The sequence below is a fragment of the Procambarus clarkii genome, chromosome 82 (genome assembly GCF_040958095.1).
Source record: "Procambarus clarkii isolate CNS0578487 chromosome 82, FALCON_Pclarkii_2.0, whole genome shotgun sequence".
In the NCBI taxonomy this organism is placed as follows: domain Eukaryota; kingdom Metazoa; phylum Arthropoda; class Malacostraca; order Decapoda; family Cambaridae; genus Procambarus; species Procambarus clarkii.
In genome coordinates, this window is record NC_091231.1 from 9,885,024 (window position 1) to 9,911,480 (window position 26,457).

Here is a 26,457-nt window from a genome sequence, read left to right on the forward strand (position 1 = left end):
TGTTAGCTAAAGCTAGTCGGTACAACGACGACCTCGCTTCTTGCAAGTCGTCGTTCGGGCCCCTACGGTTCAAGTGGCTGGTCATCATTCCTCACCTCCGCCCTATCCCAGCTCATTGTTCTCATGCCCCCTTCCAAGTACAGTAGAGTCGTACTGGCTTAATGCTTTCCCCTCATAATTGTCTCACCTAGTCCCCAATCTTCAGATATACTGCCCGCCAAAAATGTCTTAGATTCTTAAATGTTGGAGGTTTTAGATTCCAAACCGCGCCGTGGCTATACACTACTTGTCATATGGTTTTGTGTTGGATTTAAGACCTGTCAATTGCACGAGGGTTGTTAAGGCCGTGGCACAAGCATATTGACCAACCACCAAGTATACTTTAGTCTCGAACATAGTCCAGTAAGCTCTCAGCGTATATACACCGAGAAGCAGGATATACCTCTCGTGAAATAATCCTCAAGAACAATGGGGGACCTTTGACAAGTCGCTGACCTCCTGTCCCCGTCGAGGCCACTGGGGATATGGTGGTCCTCAGATAAAGAGATAAAATCCCTTGTCATTCCTCCACCAGGTGCTGTTCAAGAAGGTGATAGGAGAGGCGAGCTTCGGGCAGGTAAGCCTTATCTTCACGGTGATTGCCCTGCTCAACACCATCTTTCTGAGCCCTTTGGTGGCGGCCTTCTACTTCACTGGCTACGAGACAGTCCTATGGGCCCACCTCCCCTGGCCCAACCTCTTGATAGCTGCAGCACTCTCACTGGGTGAGTGATCCTGTCTACACTGTGTTGCCATGTGGCTGATGACACTGTTGCCATGTGGCTGATGACACTGTTGCCATGTGGCTGATGACACTGTTGCCATGTGGCTGATGACACTGTTGCCATGTGGCTGATGACACTGTTGTCATGTGGCTGATGACACTGTTGCCATGTGGCTGATGACACTGTTGTCATGTGGCTGATGACACTGTTGTCATGTGGCTGATGACACTGTTGTCATGTGGCTGATGACACTGTTGTCATGTGGCTGATGACACTGTTGCCATGTGGCTGATGACACTGTTGTCATGTGGCTGATGACACTGTTGCCATGTGGCTGATGACACTGTTGTTATGTGGCTGATGACACTGTTGCCATGTGGCTGATGACACTGTTGTCATGTGGCTGATGACACTGTTGCCATGTGGCTGATGACACTGTTGTCATGTGGCTGATGACATTATATTGCCATGTGGCTGATGACACTGTTGCCATGTGGCTGATGACATTATATTGCCATGTGGCTGATGACACTGTTGCCGTGTGGCTGATGACATTATATTGCCATGTGGCTGATGACACTGTTGCCATGTGGCTGATGACATTATATTGCCATGCAGCTACCAGGAGCCCATGATTTTCCTCATTAACTGTACATAGTAAATGAACTTTATACCGTTGTCAGTGTTAAATGTTTGGTGATGAGATGCTCGTCGTGTTGAGACTCATCCCTGTGTCTTTCCCCCCAGCTGCTAACCTCCTTGGTAACTTCGGGATCGCCTTCACCTTCGAGATCTTCATCACTCTCGGTCTGGTCCTGGCCGTGCCCGTGTCTGCAGGTATGTTAGATGGGCTCCACGATGGGTGGGTGGGGGTAGATGGGCGGGGGAGTAGGTGGGTGGGGGGTTACCTGGTTGGTTGGTTGATACCTGGTTGATGCCAGGTATCAATCTGGTATCCATATCAATCAACAAAAAGTGGTAATGTGTGAATTTGTGGGAGGATGAGGGTGAGTGAATCATTAGAGTATTTGAAAGAAAAGGTATAATAATATTATAATATGATTTTAAAAATATACATAAGGACATCATTTAGGGGTCCGTTAATAGGTACAGAAAATGCCTTTCAAATAAAACTACAAATATGCATGGATTTTAAGGCACAACTTTAAATAACTTAAATTAATTATGCTCAGGATTGCTGAGCATAATTTAGTTATATTATTTATAAGTTTAATGGGGTAAACACTTAATACTAAATGATAACTAAGCTAACATGTATTTTCTAATCTCTTCTTCTAAATTTACAACAGGTTTAAAATGAAAGAAGCTGTGTGCATGACGCTATACTTAGTATATTGCATGGTGATATACTTAATATATTGTGTATAGTATTTAGTATATAATATACAGTATTGTATTCAACCACTGTACTGTCTTCTGTATGTCTTTTAAATGAAATAATTCATTATTATTATTATTACTATTATAATTTTTCTGAGAAAATAAGTGTAAGTGGGTTTGCAAGAATGTAAAAACATCAATGCTATGTACTCTTATAAAACTAATGTACCTTCTTGTATACTGTATATGCAGGTAAATAAAAAAAAATAAGTATCCTACCTTAAAGAAAGGATTATTCACAATACATTATCAAAATCGTTGATTGATTCATGTTTAAGTACCACACATATTACAAGAATGTAAGAATTCTTGTATAAATAAAATATAAATACTGTACATAAATACAAATATTAGTGTCTTTTATGACATAATAAAGGTACCCGGTATATGTTGTGAGTGGGTTTTGGCATCATTTAATAATAATTATAATGATGCATTTTTTGGGGGGACAGGAAGCCAGAGTGTATTCATACACGTTAAGCTTATATGGAGGTCCACCCCAAGGTCAAATTACTGACCAAGATGCAACCCCACAACAAGCTGGCTAACTCCTGAGCATCTACTTACTGCTAGGTGAACAGAAGCATTAGGTGAAAGAAAATGCACCCAGACGTTTCTGCCGCCCCTCCCTGGGATTCGAACCCGTAATTCTCGATTGTGAATCGAGAACGAACCTGACTACTCTACTACCAGAACCATCCTATTTCATGGGTTCTGTAGCACAATGGTCAACGTCCTCAACTCACTATCGTGAGACCTGGGTTGAATTCCTGGACAAGACAGAAACAGATACATTACCTTTCACCTTGTACATCTGTTTACCTATCAGTAAATAGGTACCTGAAAATTAAGCAATGACACAAGAAAATCAATAAGAAAATTAATGCTATATCAATAAGAAAATCAATTGGAGTAATGCTAGACTTAAGAGAAGACCATGTTTTTAGTGAGTTGTGAGCCAGATGTTGCAAGGTGCAACGGGTTATTTGCAGACTCTAGGAGGGAGTTGGGGCTTATGGAACTTAAACCTCCAAAGAGAGCTCTGGTTGTTGCACAAGACTGTTACTTGCGTACAGGTGGATGAGATCCTCCAATCCTCTTCATTGCTCCAATTGATTTTTATACGGCTATATATCACTAGTGTGATTTTCTTGTGTTTCTGTGGAGAGCTCCTATGACTCCCCAAAGCTTACTGGGTTGATAGGTACGTATTAGACTGTGGCATCAGTCAATGGAGTTCTTGCCTACCGGGGACCACGAGCCAGAACCTGGCCCCCTCAGAGGCACGAGAAGTAATGGAAACCCCCATGTGTTTGGAAGCATTTCGTGTCTGCTATTGACTGGGGTTTGGCACCCAGAAAGGTAAGTGTAACAAAACAAATCCCACATGGTAAAAATTACTAACTAAAACCAAACAGGTAGGCAGAACTCCCAAGCTAAAACAAGCAAACAAGAAAATACCATTAACGCCATTGTGCCGAGCATCCGTAAGGGCCCTGTAAGTACTGCCCTTGCATCTTGGGGTTATCTTCCACGGGGCATTAGAGAACCGCTTCTGTAGGAGTCTTTTGCTGCTCGGCAATTGCCCACCCTTGGGGCCAGCTTTTTTTTTTTTTTTTTTTAACTGTGTGGTTTATCACAGCGTGTTCACCACATGACAATTCCTAAAAAGTGCAATGGTTTTGCCTAACCAGAAACGTTCAGACACATGCAAGCCACTTAGAATATCAAAGCCGATGTTCAGAAAATGTCAGTACAGTACTGCGGTGCTTTGATTTTTACTGAACCTCACAATTATGACGGATTGGTTCATTACATTAAAAATGCGATGCATTAGGTGAGAGGACAGGCTTGATATAACTTATGTTGACTGATTTATTTTAAATTGCAGCACATGTTATTACTGTACACTTTCACATATTAAAGCTTCATGCTAAGCTGTGACTGTGTTTCAGCCCTGGACATCAAATGGTATAAGGTGAAGTTTGAGGGAATGAAGCTAGCGGGTGTGGTGCTGATCGTGTGTGGATTCTTCCTGGTGCTCTTCCCTGCAAACTGGCCAGAGTACATCACGAAGGTGCTCCGGTGGGTGGCTGGAGGGATTACGCAGTGGTTTCTGCGCCATTGTTGCAAGAAACCAAGATGAATGTTTATGTTCTAGATGTGGAATGAGTTCAGTTCCTATGTTCTAATTCTTGTTTTAGGCATGAATGTAAGTCTTGAGATGTTGTGTCTTTATTGTTTGTTAATGTAGGTTTCTTAGATGTTCTGTAACTTAGTCTGTATATGTTAAAGTGTTTCTAAAATGTATATGTTGTAGATGAAATTTTGATTGACGGAATGTTTATTAAGTGTGACACTAGTTTAGATTGATTTAATAGGATGTGTTACAGTTCATAGAACAATTAGAATGTCCCATTGCTTGTGTTGCTGCAATGCCAAAGCCAGCATCTCTCCCTTATTATCAAGAACACGTAGTCTTAACATATTCTCCTCCTACTTGAACCAAAATCTTAATATAATATATATAATATATCATTTGATTAATATAAAGTTATAGTGAAACTTGACCTTTAATTTAAATTTTAATTGTCCTGATGGAAAGATAGAAATGTGAAAAATGATATGTTTTAGGTGTGATTTATATGTGTTTTAAAACTCAGATGCTGTATGTGTTAATAGTGACATAGCTGTGATCTAAAACTCAGATATGTTTTAGGTCTTACCACTTCACCAGTCTCCGTGGTGTAGTGGTAAGACACTCGCCTGGCGTTCCGCGAGCGCTTTGTCATGGGTTCGTATCCTGGCCGGGGAGAATTTACTGGGCGCAAATCCTTAACTGTAGCCTCTGTTTAACGCAACAGTGAAATGGGTAATTGGTTGTAACAAAGATTCTTCGCGGCAGGGATCTTATTCCAGGGACCTGCCCGAAATACTACGCGTACTAGTGGCTGTAAAAGAATGTAACAACTCTTGTATATATCTCAAAAAGGTGTTTCATATCTGTGTTTTAAAATTCCAGCATGCACTATATGTGATGTATGGTCTACATTATGACCATACATTACTTTGTTTACACTGGAAGCAAACTCTTACAGTGTCAAGCTTTATTCAGCTCTGGTTCAGTTTTTGCTTAATGATAAATCTTGTAACCCAACTCACAAATATGAAATGAATTGTAAGTTTCAGTCCTTTCTAGATGGACCAAAACGTCGTCAATTTTGTTTCATTTCAAATATGTCTACCATGTTATTATGACTCATTCTCAGGATAAATCTTGTCACACTATAGCCAATAACTAGTTTCATACCCTATTATGTTATTGATATATCACCATAAAAATATTAATTTTGTCCACGGTTGTAACTGACTTGTTTCTAGGTGGCTAATGCAGGTACAGTCTTGGCTAGACTGCTGTGTGGGAATATTGATCTCTGCCTCATTCTCATATAATATAAAACTGCAGTCGTGTTAATATTATATTTTTCACTTTTGTATATCATGTATAGTGTGCTTGAGTGCATGTTTATGCCTTTGTGTACATGTATATGTAACTACTGTACTTAGTTGTGTTTGTGTGTGTAATTACGTAAGTGTAGTTACAGGATGAAAGCTATGCTTGTGGTGCCCCGTCTTCCCAGTACGCCTTGTTATATAATGCTTTGAAACTACTGACGGCTTTGGCATTCACCACCTTCTCACTTAGCTTGAGAAGGTGCTCAATGTGTGTGTAATTACCTAAGTGTAATTATCTTAGTGTATTTACAGGATGAGAGATACGCTCGTGGTGTCCCGTCTTCCCAGCACTCTTTGTCATATAACGCTTTAAAATTACTGACAGTTTTGGCCTCCACCACCTTATCACCTAACTTGTTCCAACTGTCTACCAATCCGTTTACATATGTGAATTTTCTTATATTTCTCCGGCAGCTTTGGTTTGTTAGTTAAAATGTTCTTGAAGTTCCAGGTCTCAGGAATTCTTCCCTATCAATTTTATCGAATCCTGTTACTATTTTGTACATAGTGATCAAATCACCTCTTTTTCTTCTAGCTTCTAGTTCTTGCATATTTAATGCCTCTAACCTCTAATCGTAGCTCTTGTCCTTCAGTTCTGGAATCACTTAGTGGTATGTCTTTGCACCGTTTCCAGTTTGTTGATGTGCTTCTTAAGATATGGGCACCATACAACTGCTGCATATTCCATTTTTAGTCTAACAAAAGTCGTGACCAATTTCTTTTGTATTTCTCCATTCATGTATTTAAAAGCAATTCTGAAGTTAGAAAGTGTAGTACTGTATAGGCTCCTCACATAATGTTCTTAATATGGTCCTCAGGTGATAGTTTTCTGTCTAGAACCACCCCTAGATCTCTTTCTTTATCAGAATTCTTTAAAGATTTCTCGCATAATTTATAGGTTGTGTGGGGTCTATGTTCTCCTATTCCACATTCCATAACATGGCATTTATTCACATTAAATTCCATTTGCCAAGTGGTGCTCCATATACTTATTTTGTCCAGGTCTTCTTAAAGGGCATACTGTGTGTGTGTGTGTGTATGTGAGTACATTGCTTGCATAATTGTGTTTGCATGGACTGGGCTTCAACTCCTGGACTCCAAACCTTACCCATTTTTATTTGTATATGTTTGTGGGTTATTCTAGTATATATGAGTTTATTCAAAAAGTATTTTCATACATGTTTATAAATAGATAATTTCATGTGTAGGCATCTTGTTTAATAGTTTCGAGCCAGTAGGGCGTATTTATATACAATCTGTGGGGCAGAATTCATACTTTAGACATAAATATTACAGTATGCACAAAGGCGGGTCCGTCTAATTACCCAAAGCCACTCAAAGCTTCCTAGCATTTATTTATTTATTATTTATTTATATATACAATATGTTAGTAATGTATACAACAACATTGTATACATAACATTGTAAACGTTATGTATACAACGTGTATGTACTGTATACATAAACGTTGTATATACGTTTATGTATATACGTTTATAATGTTTATGTATATACGTTTATAATGTTTATGTATATACGTTTATAATGTATATACGTTTATATATACATTACGTTAGTAATGAATTAATGATATATTTACTCATTATAATGTTCTGTTAGAACATGAAAAAACATATTTTTACTCTGAAAAAGTATCATGTCATAACGAAATTAGATGAAAATAAGCTGCTGGTGACACCAAAGCAAGTCGACGGTCCAAGCGACAATGTTTTGAGCATCTTATCCAAGACACATTGTTGCCTGAAGAGTATTTGCTGGCATATCAGCTTCCTGTACCTACCTAACCTAACCAACTTATCCAAACATAACCTAACTAAACCTAACCTATCCAAATCTAAGTTAATATAACCTGCACGCAACAATTTATCTTGGATAAGTCGCTCCATAACATTGTCATTTGGACCATCGACTTGCTTTGCTGTCACCAACAGCTTATTTTTGTTATGAAATGATACTTTTTCAGAGTAAAATTATGTTTTTCCATGTTCTACATTCAGCACCAACATTATAATTAGTAAATATATCATATTTATTCATTACTAACGTAATGCCAGGAAGCTTTGTGTTGCTTTGGGTGGCTTTGGGTAGCTTTGGGTAATTAGACGGACCGCACAAAGGCTATCTGAAGCATCATACACATGGAATCATAAATATTATAGACATAAGATATAAGAAGATGGATATAAGAATAATTGTACACAATGGGTATCAAGATTAGTTTACATAATGGGTATCAGAATTATTGTACATAATGGGTATCAATTATTGTACATAATAGGTATCAAAATTATTGTTCACAATGGGTATCAGAATAATTGTATACAATGGGTATCAGAATAAGTACAAAATTGCTATTAGAATTATTGTGCACAATTGGTTTCAGAATTATTGTACACAATGAGTATCATATCTGTTATACACAGGATATCAGTAGTATATTATACACAAGGGGTATGAGAAGCTTTATACACAAGGGGTATGAGAAGCTTTATACACAAGGGGTATGGGAAGCTTTATACACAAGGGGGGTATCAAGCATAGCCACAGCTACCATTATGCTCAAACTAATGAGAAGATGATCTGGCTGTAACTTATTTGGCTTCCAGGATTGTCCTGAGTGTGGATGTGACTTGGGGGTCTAGAACCATCATCTTCAAGTATTTACATGTACTGAAGTAGTGTAAAATAAATAAATAAATATATATATATATATATATATATATATATATATATATATATATATATATATATATATATATATATATATATATATATATATATATATATATATATATATATATATATATATATAACTTTAGAACACTTTCCCACCAGGAGACTCGAACCCTAGCCAGCACAGAAGCCTTCCAGCAACTGGCATAACAGGTACGCCTTAACCCTCTCCACCACCCGCTCAGACCCTTAAAAGAGATGGGTGGTGGAGAGGGTTAAGGCGTACCTGTTATGCCAGTTGCTGGAAGGCTTCTGTGCTGGCTAGGGTTCGAGTCTCCTGGTGGGAAAGTGTTCTAAAGTTGTATACTTAACTCTCGTGTTAAGGAGAGTTGTGCCATATATATATATATATATATATATATATAATAGAATTGCGTACTTTCCCTGATCAATTTTCTAATTAATTAGCTAGATATGTCATTAATCAGACCCAATATATTGTACTAGTGACCTGAGCATCAATCTTCTTAATGTAAAAAAATCTCCTCCATAAATAATTACATAACTTAAGACCATCTTGCTCTCAAAGTGTCGGTAGTAAATTCTTACTTGAGTAGGCATTTTTTTTCTTAAATGTAGCATCCAGTGGGTTAAGATATCCACACGGCTTCAACTTGAAATGTCTTGGAATTATTGATTATATATAAATATATATGATCAATAATTCCAAGACATATATACTGTCATATATATATATATATATATATATATATATATATATATATATATATATATATATATATATATATATATATATATATATATATATATATATAATATATATATATATATATATATATATATATATATATATATATATATATATATATATATATATATATATATATATATATATAATGTCGTACCTAGTAGCCAGAACGCACTTCTCAGCCTACTATGCAAGGCCCGATTTGCCTAATAAGCCAAGTTTTCATGAATTAATTGTTTTTCGACTACCTAACCTACCTAACCTAACCTAACCTAACTTTTTCGGCTACCTAACCAAACCTAACCTATAAAGATAGGTTAGGTTAGGTTAGGTAGGGTTGGTTAGGTTCGGTCATATATCTACGTTAATTTTAACTCCAATAAAAAAAAATTGACCTCATACATAATGAAATGGGTAGCTTTATCATTTCATAAGAAAAAAATTAGAGAAAATATATTAATTCAGGAAAACTTGGCTTATTAGGCAAATCGGGCCTTGCATAGTAGGCCAAAAAGTGAGTTCTGGCTACTAGGTACGACATATATATATATATATATATATATATAATTTATGTATTTACTGCAGTTATGTTTTTCGTTCAAAGACAGCTGAGTTTGCATAGTACAATACAAGTACTGTACCAGTGATTGTTCATTACATGTACTGTACAAATGATTATGTATTGCATATACATTACCTATATGTATACTGTATACTGTACTGTACTGTACATATACTGTACAAGTGATTGTGTATGTGCTGTACAAATGACTGTACATTAAATTTTATTGTACTGTACAAGTGATTGTACATTACATTGTATAAGTTACTGTACATTACAATGTACAAATTATTTTTAATTATATGAACTGGACAAGCGTTTGTTTATTACATATACTGTATGACTGTTCATTATGTGGACTGTGCAAGCAATTGTACATTACATGGACAGTACAAGAAGTTGAACACTGCATAGACTGTACACTCACTTGTACATTACTTAAACTATACAATCACTTATACATTTCATGGACTGTATAAGCAATTGTATGTTACATAGATTGTACAAGCAATTGTACTTTACATGGACTGTACAAACAATTGTTCATTACAAAGACTGTACAAGTGATTGATTGATAATGATTCAATATGAGATTACTGTATTTAAATATTAAGAAAAATGTCAATCTTATGACAAATATAATCTTCATGTATGTCGTATTTTCCATCATTGTTCAAACCGTGTTATACAAAGTACTGATAACATTTCTAAAATATAATTACAGTATAGTATTTCATGAATTCTTTGTACTGTACATGTGCATAAATATACTTTTCTTTTTTCATCAATGTAATGTGAAATTATATAGTTGATTAACATTTGTATTCAGGTATTTTGGCTTCATTTGGTTTATAAATATGATAATACCTGTATTATTGGACTGCAAGGTATTCTTGAATTTGAATCTGCTTCATTAAGAAATAAATCCTGCTCTTCACAGCTGCTCATTAACATAAATTAACAATATGCTACCTTTCACATAACTAATGTATTTTTGTTGGGTTGTTTAGGACAATCTCATTGATTAAGTAATTACATAAACTAATTCATAAGATCATTAGCTAATTGTCAGTTAATAATGATCAAAATAGAGATTGCATTGCTAATAGTTTGACAAATTGCTATTGTTAAATTTGTTGAGATTAAGGTCTTAGCACATATATATAAACAAACTGATTAACCCATGATATAATTGAACATGTAATTGAGTTGTGGTTGTTGTTGATTTAGAAGTGATGATGGCTGGAGGAGTGGATGTACATATATGAGTACAGTACTGTACTTGGATAATTGCTTGATGGTTGATTACCATAGATAATAACACTGTTATGGAACTGCTTACCCACCAAAGCTGTAGATGTCAAGCCATTTCTTCATTTAAAAATCCAGATAGGAAAAAATCTTCAAGAGCAATAGGGGAATCCTTGATAAGCTTCCAGCGTTCTATTCCCATTGAGGCCACTGAAAAGATAATATCTCTCAAGTAATATTAAGGTAAACTCGGTTAAATTCTGTAAAATTCTGGTAATGTTTCTAGTGAACAAGGTGGTACATGGAGGGTAATAACCATTGGGGGTTTGGTGTGAAAATTGCTCAACACTTGCTACTGTGTAGCAAATGTTGAGCTGGCTTTCAGTATTAATTTGCAAAATTAAGTGGCTATTCAGCTGTAACAGTCTGCAGGCGATGAGTCACAATAACATGGCTGAAGTATGTTGACCAGACCACACACTAGAAAGTGAAGGGACGACTATGTTTTAGTCCACCCTGGACCATTCTCAAGTCTATGAGAATGAGTCCAGGACAGACCGAAATATCGTCGTCCCTTCGCTGTAACAGTCTTTGGTACATCTCCATGGACTACTGTATCCAAGCATGGAGACTTCACCTTCAGAAGGACAAAAGTATCTGCTTTGGAGAAAGTTCAACTCAGCATGACAAAATCATTCCTGAATTAAGCCAACTCTCTTACTAGGAACAATTAAGGACCACAAGACTAACAATGCAAACCAGACATGACAGCTAATCACATCAAGACCTTTAAAATATTGAACAAGTTGAAAGATATTTATCCAGACTACTTCTTTAAAAGGTCAAATGTAATGCATACATGGGGCAACAGCTTCAAGCTCAAAAAGTTACAATGTATGGCAGAAAACAGATGTTTTTTCTTTCATAGGGTTATAAACCTATGGAACTGCCTACCTGCTAAAGCTGTAAATGCCAAGACATTTTACAGTTTAAAATTCAGATAGAAAAAATCCTCAGGAACAATGGGTGATCATCTCTAAGCTCTCAAAATGTATTATTTAAAAAGGAGACGAGAAAGGTATAAAATAATATATACATGGAAGGTACTGGAGAGCCAGGTTCCAAATTTGCACAGTAAAATAACATATTAGAGTAAATGATATAAAAGGAAATACAGAATAGAGCCAGTGAAAAGTAAAGGTGCCATAGGCACAATCAGAGAACATTGTCGGAACATCAGAGATACACAGTTGTTCAAGATCCTCCCGGCAAGTATACGAAATACTCCCAGAACAAAAGTGGAAGTCTTCAAGAAAAACTGGACAGCTTTCTGCAAAAAGTGCCAGACCAACTGGACTGTAGCAGATATATGGGCCTGTGGGCCGCTCCAAGCAACAGCCTGTTGGACCAAGTTCTTACAAGTCAAGCCTGGCCCCAGGCTGAGCTTGGCAATTAGAAGAACTCCCAGAAACTTCATCAAAGTACAATTCAGGTACAACATATTCAAAGATTGAAGTAAGGGAGCCAAGTGATATCAGGGGGCTTGAATTTGTTTTCTTCTAATTACTGACTTGATTTGATGAGCAAGTAATAAAGTGTTACCAAGGCAGGGCGAGGTACATAGTGTCTGATTTTAGAAAGAATGCCAATGGTTTTAGATTTCGTTTGCAATATTTAGTACTGGAAATTCAAATTGTTATTGATGAGAACTCCAAGGAATGTTGCATCTACTCTGTTAGTAATTTGGATATTGTAAGTTCTTAGGTTAATTTCTTGATTTTCATTCTTATTTGTTATTCTTTACCAATTTATTTATTTATTTATTTATATACAAGACGGTACATTGAGTTTATTAGAGTACAGAGACTTGAAGTTTTACATTCTTGTAAAGACACTAGCACACATACAGTAGTGTTTTGGGCAGCATTATTATTTTATTCATAATTATTTTACTCTAACTTAGTAAATATTTATTGTTTGTATTAAGAACCCAACTGAAATTTGCTTGTAATTGCTGAATATTAGACACATTACAAGTTACATAAACTCTGGATACCAACAATGAGACCTCATTAAATCTAATGATACCTTTGCTATCTGGCAGAATTTTTATTTGGTACAGTACTTAGCAAAGGACTTTTCACTTTATTGCATTTATAATTCTGCTACACCATATAGTGGGATACGTCTTACATTAACCTAGTGTATCCTCACCCTACCTATCTAAACCTAACAAATATATCTTTATCTAGCTCATGGGCACCCACAGGTGGATACACCAGATGCTCGTACATCCACTGTGGGCCTCCAGGAAAGGATGGGCCTCTCTTCAACTCAGTGTACGCAACAAATTGTAATACATTAAGAATATATAATCTGATTGATAAGTAAAGGCATTAGCAAAAAGACAGTGGTTGTTACAGAATTGTCTTCTTCCAGAATCCACCTGGCCTGTTATAGCATCCACCACAGATTCTTCTGAGCCCCATTGTAGCATCCACCACAGATATTTCTAGGCTTCATTATAGCATCCACCACAGATATTTCTAGGCTTCATTATAGCATCCACCACAGATATTTCTGGGCCTCACTATAGCATCCACCACAGATACTTTTGGGACTTATTATAATATGCTTTCACCACAGATATGTCTGGTTATCATTATAATGTGCAATCATCAGATACTTCTGGCCCCCATTATAACATGTGTGTCACCAATGATACTTCTGTGAGCACCTCTGATTTAAACCAACTCAATTTTAAGACAAGACAAGCCTGGACAACTTGAAGGGATGAGTTGTAAAGGTACTCTCTTGTCCAAATAACTATCTCCTGTGGGGTGCTGTGCAGTTTCGATAAAGACATGTGACTGTGCTAATTGGATACACATAATGGTGCAATGTAACCTGTGTGTTTGGCCTGTGCACAACACATCTTGACAAATACAAGAAAAAATATTTAGGATATATAAAAAAAATCTTTAAAAGGTATATTATTAACAGTAGTGTGAGAAAATGATGTAAAAATTATTAGTTTAAATATTTTGGATAAAGACAGATGGAAAGGGAGTGTTCTCGCTCAGAGACCGTCAACAAAACACTAACAATTTAAACTAAATTTGTTCCTAATACAAAGTTCTATTTCCTCTAATGGCAAGGGTGAAGTCACGTCTAAACCCCCTAAAAATGATGTAATAAGTTTAAACAATCTAAAATGTATATGATTTTACAAATTTATATTAAAGGAAAATATTATAATTTTGATGCCTTTGGATCTATGAGAAGCAGCAGGAAACATATGTGGTCACGACAATGGCTGAGTTGCAGCTGTTTCTCAACTTAACCATGCCACAGATCTGTAGAATTATCCAAAATCTCTCGGAGCCACCTAGCATTATTCAGGCACAAAAGAAATATAATATATTTGCTTGCTATGGTGCTGAATGTATAACATGAAAAAACATAATTTTAGTCAGAAATAAGTTTTGAATTTTTTTAACAAAAAAAGGGAAAGTAGGTGGCAGATGATGCCAAAGGGAAGTCGACGATGAAAGTGCTTATATTGTGGAGAGACTTATCCCAGATATATCGTTGCCTAGAGAGTGTTTTGCTGACATATCAGCCCTCCATACATAATAATCAAAGCATCACACTTCTCTGCTCATATTGTTGCACATTTAATAGCCCCAATCATGTGAACTAATTATAATAATTAGTATAGTGGTACTATTAGTATTAGTACTATTAGTATAGTATTAATAACTCAAGTGGAGTTATTAACATATTACTTATGTATATGGGACAAAACTGATATGTGAACTTTCTCTAATACCTTGGCTATTTTAAATTTCTTACAGTGAAACCAAAATATACCCCATTTAAACTTCTCCCATCGCAAAAAGTTATCAGCTCATCAGAGGTATTTGGTGGTTCAGTGAATGGTGCAACACAATGCATGCAATCACAAGGATTAATTTTAGTATGTTATATATCAATGGAATGTAAAAATTTACTTGTACTGTATTTTAAAATGTTGTCATTACTATATATTTACATGGCCAGGTACAGTTACTAATTTCAACCTACTGGCACTAGAGACATGAATTTGAATGTATATGCAAATGTGATGCACAAGAGAAAATAAATGATAATATAATAGGATTTTTTCTAAAATAGAGTAATAAATTAATGGAACAGCTTATCAGCTGAAAAGTCGAAGATATTTCAGTGCTGGAATTCAAAATATATCTAGAAAACTTCCTCAGAAAGATTGGGAAGCCTTCTCAACCTTCCATATTCTTGGGAATAAAAGAACTTTTGCATTTAATGTTTAATGAACTTGTAACTTTTTTAGGGGGGATTCTTTAATTCTTTGCACAAGAGGGTATTAGTTTCCTCATCTAAAGTATTTTGATGAATGAAATGACACAAATTTGCAAGTAAATGTTGAATATTTTGTTTATAAATTTTCTGGTAATGCTGTGTTTTTAAGTGGATGTGACGCATCTGCAATTCTTCATATTGAGAGGCCCACATATTGGAACTTTTGGCTAAAAACGAAAGTGTGTTTAACATCTCAAAAACAGTGATGTGGACCTCACAACAGGTTAATATTTTATTTCTCTGTAATAAATCAACCTTATGATTTGTTTTAACCAAATTATTCATTAAATCTTATTATTATTATTATTTACTTACAATAAAACCATTTTGGAAAATATTAAGCTGTAGTTGATACCAGTATCATAATAATAATAATAATTTATTTACACAAATGTATATATGATACATGAACAGAGGAAGATACATGGGTAAGACAAGTACAATGCTTAAAGCCACAAATATGCAGTGCATTTTAGGCATAACTTAGGATAATAATGTCAACAATAAAATAACACTATAATGATACCCTGGTATCTTAAGACTGTTCATGGCACTGGTATCATAGGACTCTTTATGCCACTGGCATCATAGAAGTGAATATGATGCTTTTCATTATTGGAATATTTATGACACAGTCACCATAGGACTATTTATGACACAACATCATATGTGTATGTAGGACACTGGCATTATTAAACTATGATAATGGCATCATAGGACTATTTATGACATTGGGATCATAGGATTATTTATGACACTGGCATCATAAAATTATTTATGACATTAAATTGTAGGACTATTTATGACACTAATCATAGAACCATTTATGATACTGGCAACACGGGACTATTTATCACACAGGTATCTCATGAATACTTGACACTGGTATCATTGGACTAGTCATATATTGGCATCGTACAACTATGACACAGGCATCACATGGCTATTTATGACACTGGAATCATAGGAATATTTATGACACTGGTATCACAGGACTATTTATGAAACAAGCATCATAGGACTATTTATGACACTAGCATTTATAAGACTGTGACACATTACAAGGCTGGCGATGAGTCACAATAACGTGGTTAAAGTAAGTTGACCAGACCACACACTAGAAGGTGAAGGGACGACGATGTTTCGGTCCGTCCTGGACCATTCTCAAGTCAAGTCAAATCGACTTGAGAATGGTCCAGGATGGACCAAAACGTCGTCGTCCCTTCACCTTCTAGTGTGTGGTCTGGTCACATTACAAGGCTATTTCACACTGGCATCAAAGGACTATTTATGACAACAACATCATAGGGATATTTATGACACAGTCATCATAAGACCGGTTATGATGCCGTGGCATCTGTAGATAAGTACAAATTTTATTTCTCAAGATATTGCACATGCTAATACAAAATTTAATTTGTTTGTATTGGACTCTTATTTATATTTACTATCTTTTGGAAACCCATTATATTTGCTTCAGTTTTTCATATGAATTGGTAAATATTTAACAGTTGTGTCCTTCAACGTGCTGATACTTATGAACATGTCAGAACTAGAGAATTCTTGTGTCAAAATATCTGTAATATGTAAACCTAATTATCTATTAATTATATTATACATAGAGGCAAATTATATTGGAGTTAGAATATTTATTTTACCGTATGTTAATACTATATTGCTAAGGAATTTCTTAATGGTGTGATTTTTTGTATAATTATAATATTTTCTATAGTAGCTTGATGTATAGTGATATACTCACAGTCTTGATAGTAACTGTTGGTTGGTATTTAGCTCTTCTTATATTTTATCAGGGAATGGTGGTACTGTACATGCTTTTGAGTATGCTTTAATTATGGCATTTCCTGCTTTGCATGCTTACTGCTATTCTTAGTATAGTAATCATGCCCCTTTATTTATTTACCATTTATTACATGTCACTATGTTTATAATTATCTCACTTTCTAACAGTCGCTCCTCTTTCTCTCAGTTGGGGTCGTCACAGAAAACGGAACCAGCCTCGGCAGCAGCCAGAACCAGTGGACTACCGGACCGGTCTCATCTCCCGCTCTCACCTCCGTTCCCCATCCGGACTAATACGATAATTACGTTGTCTATACACGTACTAACAACTTTAACAATTGTCTTCATTACTGAAGACTTTTTAGTTTCCATTAGTCTAGAAGAAACAAGTTATACAGTGTTATTATGAAAATTGTTGTCACAGAAACATTTTGTGATGTGGTTGCTAGAAATGAAAATACAGTACTGTACTAGTTGAAGAAATGAGATATACTGTACACTGTACTGTACATGGCTTTTATGGCCATTTTGAAACTAAAGACTTGCTGTTTCATTGCTGGTAGCTTAGTACATAGTAAATGTAATAATATATATACTGTATTATTATATACACCTGATTACTGTAATGCAACATCCATATCATTGATGCCAGGTGATTTTTGTCTGGGTGAAATTATATATATATATATATATATATATATATATATATATATATATATATATATATATATATATATATATATATATATATATATATATATATATATATATATATATATATATATATTATATGTATATTTTTTATGTACTGTACTGCATTTATTTCAGAGATAGATTTTTCCCCCTGGAAATTTCATTCTCATGATGAACAGTATTATAAAATAAATGTTGTATTGTTTTTATGTGGGGCCTACCTCACAATACCTTACACTGTATACATAAGCATATGGGTATCTCTTTATCATACAGGATTTCCCCTTGAACATTTTGCATACTCTGCAATACGAGATCACTTTGAAGCCACTTTGAGTCACCCCAGTCACCTAAACTACTGACTTTCAGTTGTTTTATACTACATCTCAACATCTTTGAATCACTTCAGATTGCTTGAATGAGATCCGAGTTGAACAATTAAATTTTTCGTTCACTAATTTCATGTGCAACATTGTAGATTATGTCATTTTGACATTTTTTATGTTTTTTTTATATATCATTTGATTGAGTTTTATTGTTTTAGCCTTTTAATTTATATAGATTTTTATTTAATTTTGTACTTTTTATTTTGGTTAATTATTTTGCTGATAAATTGTTATCACCAAAACTTTAGCAGGTTTTGGAAAATAAATGAAGATGTACTACATCTTTTCTCATATATTGCTGTTCCATTTATATATACAGTATATTGTATACATATATTTATATATAGAAAAGGTATATATGTGTGTGTATGTATGTGTTCTAAAAATAACAAGAAAATAGGAATATGTCTAGGAATTTTTGTGTTCTTCAAGACATCAGAGAATGAAAATATTATTTATATATTTATACATATGTATATATAAATATTTATTTATATATATAAATATTTTATTGTCTTCAAATCAGTGCAGAATTACAGATTTCTACCTGTACCACAATTATGTGCATCCATTACAATTATAGACAAAATTTAGCTTACATAATTTTTTCAAATTTATCTTCATATTAAATTTTTTTTTAATTATCAATACTAGAATACTCCAAACAACAATAATATTTTCATGAGTTGCCAAATGAGCCATTTTATATTCATGTGTTTGTGATATATATTATACTAGAATTTCTGATATCATTATAATATACTTGGCTGCTGTAGCATTGGATCACTTAGAGCAGCGATCCTGCTCATTCACGAGGGGATTATCCTAAAAATATGAATAATTACAAATGGAATGCACAAAATTGTATTATATCTTAGAAGTCAACTGTGTATTTTATTGACACCATAAATATTTTATTCATCAATGGGAGCTTTCTTGAATTTTGGAATATTAGGAATATGGTATAAGAATTCTGTAAATTTTGGCAATAATTTTATACTGAATATGACTTTCCATAATTTTAAGTAACAGGATTTATTTCCTATAGAAGTGTTACAATTGTTATTGTGTTGTTCTATAATAAAAGGAAAATCAAGCAATAAGACTTGGGATAAACCATTTATTGGATGGTTTATTGTTTTTCAAATTAATACCAATTGATGCAATATGATGCATGATTGTATCTCTTGAAATTTGAGTGCATTCTTTGATTCATGTTTTTTATTTATCCATTTATTCTTTATTATAATGAATAGATATATCTGTGCTATATAGCACATAAACACAGCATTTCTCAGCTGGGGTTCCCCGGAACCCTAGGGTTCCACAAGAACATTGCCAATGCTTATTTTTGTGTTTACAGATACAGTATAATGTAGTTGATTGTGATTATATATACAGTGGAATCTCAGTTGACGACTGTCCCTTTACAAATTTTTCGGGTTACGGTCCCAATTGCGTCATAAAATTTGACTCAGTTCGCGACCTCAACCTCGCTTGGCAACAAGTACATATGTTGATTCATGTATGGGTCGACTGAGTGCGTGGTTTCTGGCACAGGCGAGGTGTGCTTCAGTTTACCAGTGTCTCCCACCTAGTAACATTCAGGCTTGAATTCTTTGTAGAGAATTTCATTGTTTTCTGTTATTTTATGGGGTTCGGTGCCATGGCGCCTTTCTCTTCCCTTGCTCGATGTGTTCACGGATGCCTCGTCTCTCGGTTCTGGCATTTTTGACCAGTGCTCACCAGTCCGGCCAGGGGGGTTGGAGGCTGTCCTTACATCGGGCTCACAGCACAGTGTGGAAGTTTGCGATGGTGTGACAGGCGTTGCAAAGGATTCGGCTTCCTCAGGGCTCAGTGATCAGGCTCCATTCGGACAACCCCTCTGTGGTTCATTGTCTCAACCAGGGGGGGGGGGAGGAGGGGTCTCTTTGGTCCATGATTCTTTGGGGCTGGTCGCTTTTGGTAGCTCTTCTGCTGAGTTCTCGGAGTTTAGCTCTCCGTGCCGTTCACATTCAGGAGTGCCCACGTCCTGGCAGACAGCCTGTCATTCATCTTTCCACAGAATGGATGGTCAATTTCACCTCCTTTCTTTGGCTTTGTCGGATGTACGAGCACCCAGAGGTGAACCTCTTCATATCGGCCTGGTCTCGGTGTCTCCTATTGTATGTGGCGCCGTTCCCCAACTGCGAGGCCCTGACAATGGACGCTTTTCGGTAGTACTGATTGCAGTGGGGTTTCCTGTACCCCTTTCCCCTGGTCCGGCTGTTGTTCCGGGTTCTGGCTCAACTGGAATCCTATCAGGGTAGGGTAATTATCTTGGCTTCATGGTGGCCGGCCCAGCTTTGATTTCAAGCACTGCTTGCTCAGTGTGCGAACCTGGGAGGTTTTTCGCTGCTCCACCTCTTTCAGCAGGACAGGCCAGTGAGGTACCTCGCTGGTCCGACTTATTCTTCCACTCTTCACGTCTGGTTTTTCTGACGTGGGTGTATCGACATTTGTATGGTGATCAGGTGGCTTCTTTGATGGTGTCCCATCTGTGGTCTTCATCTCAGTGACAGTATGAAGTTTCTTGGTGGTCTTTTCGCCATTTGCTTTCCTTTCATAGGGTTTTGTCTATGTTGGTTAAGGTTGTCTTGTCTTTGTCGCTTCTTATCATGAGGCGTTGGTGGAGTCGCTACAGCTTGCATTCGAGGTGGATGTCACTTCTGCTCCATTCCGCAAGCTCTCTTGTGCGCTTTTTAACCTCCAGCCTGCTCATGCGCCGTGCCTGAGCCATCTTCATCTTTGGATCGGATTCATTCCTTTTTCTTTTTCTCCTCAGTTTGTCGTTTGCCCATCCACCCCTGCCCGAAATGCTATGTGTGTTAGTTGCTTTGCAATAATGTACAAATACCAATCTTATGTAGTCTCACCAACCCATTGTACCTTCTTGTGAATAAATTATTATTATTATTATTATTATTATTATTATTGCAGCTGTCTTTGGTAATATGTCTTGGGTCAACATTCGGGCGTGGAAGTTTGGGAGGTCGAACAGGGTCCTGGCCTTAAGGTATCTTGTGAACGTCTGGGGCCCTCTATGGCCTTGTGTTGCATTGGGGAGCCTGTCACGGCCGTCAGACTCTACTTCGCTTTGAGACCTGCAGTGCTGCCGCCTCCCGGGTAAGTCCCTGTTTTTCATTTATCTGTAGGTAGCTAGTTTCAGGGCGCCGACAGGACTCTCCACAGAAAACCAGAATTGAATGTAATGAAACGCCATTTTCTGGGCAAGCCCCAAAGGCTCCCTAATGCCCCCCCTCCCTCTGGTGCGTTGTCTTCGTTCAAGAACTGGGGTGGTAGGCTGCTGGCTCAGGCTCTGTAATATCCAACCCCCCCCCCTCCCCCCTGCACCAACGAGCGGGAGTGATAACTGGATGAAGTGTTACTTGTTTGTTTTCTTTCTGGGGAAGTTCTTTTGCTCTTTTAGTACGTACAGTAGATTGCAATTTTCACCAGATAGTGGTCTGTTTTGTTTTGCCTATCTTTCTGGGGCCCTCCCCAGTCGATGGCAATTACGACATACTTGAACAAATCCACAAGGGCCGTGATGAGGGGTTCGAACTTAACCCCGGGATGATCCCAGATGCTGCCTTAGTTGACTACGCCACGATATGGTAATAGAATTGCAACTGGGAATTCCACTGACTTCACACAGATCCTGCAGCCTCTCCGAGACACAAACCAGGGTTTTACACAATTCCCACATGCACTCAGGCTCTGCCAACAAGCTGTTCTACCTCTTCACCATTCTTCCCCCTCTTCAAGAGGCGAAGAATCTCTTGTGGATTTGTTCATTTGATGCATCACGCTATTGTGATTTCTGTGTGTATGACATACTTTGATTGTAAAGTTCTCATGTAATGTAATGTATTGCTCCTTGCGCCTCTGAGGGGGCCAGGTGTTGGCTCGTGGTCCCCAGTATTTTATTTATTTATTTTATATACAAGAAGGTACAGAGAAAAGGTACAGAGGTACAGAGAAGGTACAGGTACAGAGTTGGGGGTTAACAGAGAATACAGAAATTAAGTTGAATTTACATTCTTGTAAAGCCACTAGCACACATAGTTTCGGGCAAGTCCTTAAACTAACAGAAATTTTTTAGATAAATTAACAGTAAACTTGATAAAAAATGTTTACAGGTACTTTACAGATTTACTTTACAGGTACAGATAATTTTAAGTAGAATAATTACAGTCAAATTGACAAAAAATGTTTACAGGTACAGTACATTGAAGAAATTTTGGCACAAAAGCTGATTAGAATAATACACAATAATAACAATACACAATAATGAAACAAAGATTACTAGGTACATGAGGATAACATTTCAGGATTATACATTGGTTCACTGAAGCACAATATGAGTATCACTTCAAGAAAAAATTTCAAGGAATAATGCAGTAGAATATGCACTCAATACAACAACCATGATATCAGATGATATCTAAGATTACAATGGTAAAGTAATATGGCTTAGGTACAAATGTTGGGGGATTGGATAGCACTAGTAGGCAAAAGAACTCCTGTGACTGATGACCCCAAACAAATATAGCACATATCAGTTCGGATAGTTTCAGGAAGCCTCTGGAGCTGGCCCAGGAAATGGCGTTTCATTACATTCAATGCTGGTTTTTTGTTAGTGAAAACAAAAAAAATAAAGTTCCTAACTATATTACATAGTAATAGGATTGGAAAATGTATTATATTATTTCATGACATTGAAACTAGCATGTATAGTATTACTATCAGGAAGTTTTTTTAAATACTGTACAGAGAAAAACATTTATGTGTTAGGAAAAACACTTCTCATACAATGTCTACACATTTATACAAGATAAAGGAAAAAAATGACTTGAAGAACTTTTAGAAGTTCTACTGCTCTGGAGAAAGTGAAACATCCGGCAACAAAAATCATTCCAGAGCTAAGTTAACTCAAGTACAAGATGAACGGTTGAGGGTTAACAACACTGCAAACCAGGCATGACAGGGTGGGTCACATCAAAACTTTTAAAATACTAAACAATTTGGAGGAGGTTGATCCGGATTTTTTTTTCAAAAGGTCAGGTGTAACACAAACAAGGAGCAACAGTTTTAAACTCAACAAGCCACAATGTAGGACTGAGACCAGGAGATGCTTTTTCACCCACAAAGTTATAAACCCATGGAACCGCCTACCCACCGAAGCTGTAAATGCCAAAAAACTGTTAACTTTTAAAGTACAGCTGCAAAAGATCATCAAGGCAAATGGGGGAGGGGAGACCTTTGACAAGCCGCCAGCTTCCTGTCATCGTTGAGTCCACTAGTGTTAATGGCTCTCAGGTAAACTCAGGTAAAATTGTACCTAAGAATGAAAACTTTGATTGGATATCAGGTCATTGCCTCTAGACTCCTCGTAAGGTCGGGCAGACTTCTGGTTGTGTTGCTTTTAAGTACATCATGGCCCAGTGGGTATTACATGTATCTGGGGTAACCCGGGATGCAGGTTTGATTATACCATCCTGCTCCAACTAATAATAATGATAATTTTTGTATTGATAAAATATGCATACATAAGAACATAATACAGTGGTATATTGATCTAACCAAAATTAATTTTGGTTAGATAAACCGCTAAAAATATCATGATTATTATCTTTTTCAACTTTTATGGGGTAAGTAGGTGTTCGACTGGGAAACTTAGAACAGCATTGGGAATGATGGTTAAAAATATTGTAAATGTGTACACATTCAATGGTAAATGATATCACAGAGACCCAGAGGCATCAACATAATAATAATAATAATAATATTTATTTACAAGAAGGTACAATGGGTTGATGAGATTACATAAGATTGGTATTTTTACATTTTTGCGAAGCCACTAGCACACATAGCATTTCGGGCAGGTCCTTAATCTAACATATCAGGTAAGATGATTTAAGGTACATTGCAGCAAAATTTATATCAAAATTTATGTACAATAAAAAATTACAGAGATGGTAAAGATATATGTCTTAAGAACAGTACTAATATTGGGAAAGTGGGTAGTACAAGATACAGTGGGAGTTTGAAGCACAAGGTAGGAAACTATGAGGATGAAATTAGGTACCTTTTGGTTTTTACTTTTGAATAAGCCAAAGGCAGGCCAATTTTTTAATTCATTGGGGAGTGAGTTCCGTAGACTGGGTCCTTTTATTTGCATGGAGTGTTTGCATAGATTTAGTTTGACTGGGGATACCAAAGAGATACTTGTTTCTGGTGTGGTGCTCATGGGTTCTATATTACACCTATCAGTGAAAAGTTTCAGAGCAAGCTCATATCAATTTGCAACCTGCACATTCGATACCCCGTTATGCCCTGCGACCTACAGCACAGTGAATCGCCACACTTAGCATACCTTCTGTCATTTCTCTTAACTTAAGTCACTATTTACTTACTTTATGGGCAATGCCTATATATCATTTGGATGACATTGAACTGCCTTCCGGTCCAGAGGTGGGTGTTGAACTACCTACCGGTCTATGGGTGGTGTTGAACTACCTACCGGTCTATGGGTGGTGTTGAACTGCCTCGTCCCAGTCTATGGGTGGTGTTGAACTTCCTCGTCCCAGTCTATGGGTGGTGTTGAACTGCCTTCCAGCCTATGGGTGGTGTGAACTGCCTTCCAGTCTATGAGTGGTGTTGAACTGCCTTCCAGTCTATGGGAGGTGTTGAACTGCCTACCGGTCTATGGGTGGTGTTGAACTACCTACCGGTCTATGGGTGGTGTTGAACTGCCTCGTCCCAGTCTATGGGTGGTGTTGAACTTCCTCGTCCCAGTCTATGGGTGGTGTTGAACTGCCTTCCAGTCTATGGGTGGTGTGAACTGCCTTCCAGTCTATGAGTGGTGTTGAACTGCCTTCCAGTCTATGGGAGGTGTTGAACTGCCTACCGGTCTATGGGTGGTGTTGAACTACCTACCGGTCTATGGGTGGTGTTGAACTGCCTTCCAGTCTATGGGTGGTGTTGAACTGCCTTCCAGTCTATGGGTGGTGTTGAACTGCCTTCCAGCCTATGGGTGGTGTTGAACTGCCTTCCAGTCTATGGGTGGTGTTGAACTGCCTTCCAGCCTATGGGTGGTGTTGAACTGCCTTCCAGTCTATGGGTGGTGTTGCACTGCCTTCCAGTCTATGGGTGGTGTTGAGCTACCTACCGGTCTATGGGTTTTGTTGAACTGCCTTCCAGTCTATGGGTGGTGTTGAACTGCCTTCCAGTCTATGGGTTGTGTTGAACTGCCTTCCTGTCTATGGGTGGTGTTGAGCTACCTACCGGTCTATGGGTTTTGTTGAACTGCCTTCCAGTCTATGGGTGGTGTTGAACTGCCTTCCAGTCTATGGGTGGTGTTGAACTGCCTTCCTGTCTATGGGTGGTGTTGAGCTACCTATACCGGTCTATGGGTGGTGTTGAACTGCCTTCCAGTCTATGGGTGGTGTTGAACTGCCTTCCAGTCTATGGGTGGTGTTGAACTGCCTTCCAGTCTATGGGTGGTATTGAACTGCCTTCCAGTCTATGGGTGGTGTTGAACTGCCTTCCAGTCTATGGGTGGTGTTGAACTGCCTTCCAGTCTATGGGTGGTGTGGAACTGCCTTCCAGTCTATGGGTGGTGTTGAACTGCCTTCCAGTCTATGGGTGGTGTTGAACTGCCTTCCAGTCTATGGGTGGTGTTGAACTGCCTTCCAGTCTATGGGTGGTGTTGAACTGCCTTCCAGTCTATGGGTGGTGTTGAACTGCCTTCCAGTCTATGGGTGTTGTTGAACTGCCTTCCAGTCTATGGGTGGTGTTGAACACCCTCATGGAACCCCCTCACACCTTCAAGGAACTTTGTCAGAGACTGGGCCGCGAAGACATTGATTCCCGAAATGTTTTGCCTCACCAGACCGGGTTTACCTCACCAAGGTAAGGTAAACCCCCCACATCCTTATGGAACACCTCACTCCATCAACGGCATCTGAAAATTAAATGTAGAAATATGTTTTGCCATTATATTATTTAATACACGTTTGCTGAAAATAATCCCAATACATATATATTAAGATTCGAATACGCTAAGAACTTGAAATGATTAAACATTATACCACACAAAATATAAAATTAGTTTTAAATTAAATTTCCGGTTCAACATGCGTTGGACAGACCAGTATTAGTCTGAGAAATGTTCCAGTATGAGCTGTGGCCACA

The 26,457-nt window shown here is 37.1% G+C and overlaps 1 protein-coding gene across 3 annotated transcripts in view; it reads left to right on the forward strand.

The window, feature by feature from the left end:
• Window positions 1-17,831, forward strand: part of LOC123764319 (solute carrier family 35 member F3) — a 225,177-nt gene extending 207,346 nt beyond the window's left edge. For all 3 annotated transcript variants that reach the window (XM_069316089.1, XM_069316090.1, XM_069316088.1), the window contains 4 exons: window positions 575-764; window positions 1,512-1,601; window positions 4,121-4,250; window positions 17,328-17,831. In XM_069316089.1, coding sequence (XP_069172190.1) covers window positions 575-764; window positions 1,512-1,601; window positions 4,121-4,250; window positions 17,328-17,442 — 525 coding nt within the window. In that variant the 3' untranslated portion in view covers window positions 17,443-17,831. The remainder of the gene's footprint in view (window positions 1-574; window positions 765-1,511; window positions 1,602-4,120; window positions 4,251-17,327) is intronic.
• Window positions 17,832-26,457: the final 8,626 nt, after the last annotated feature.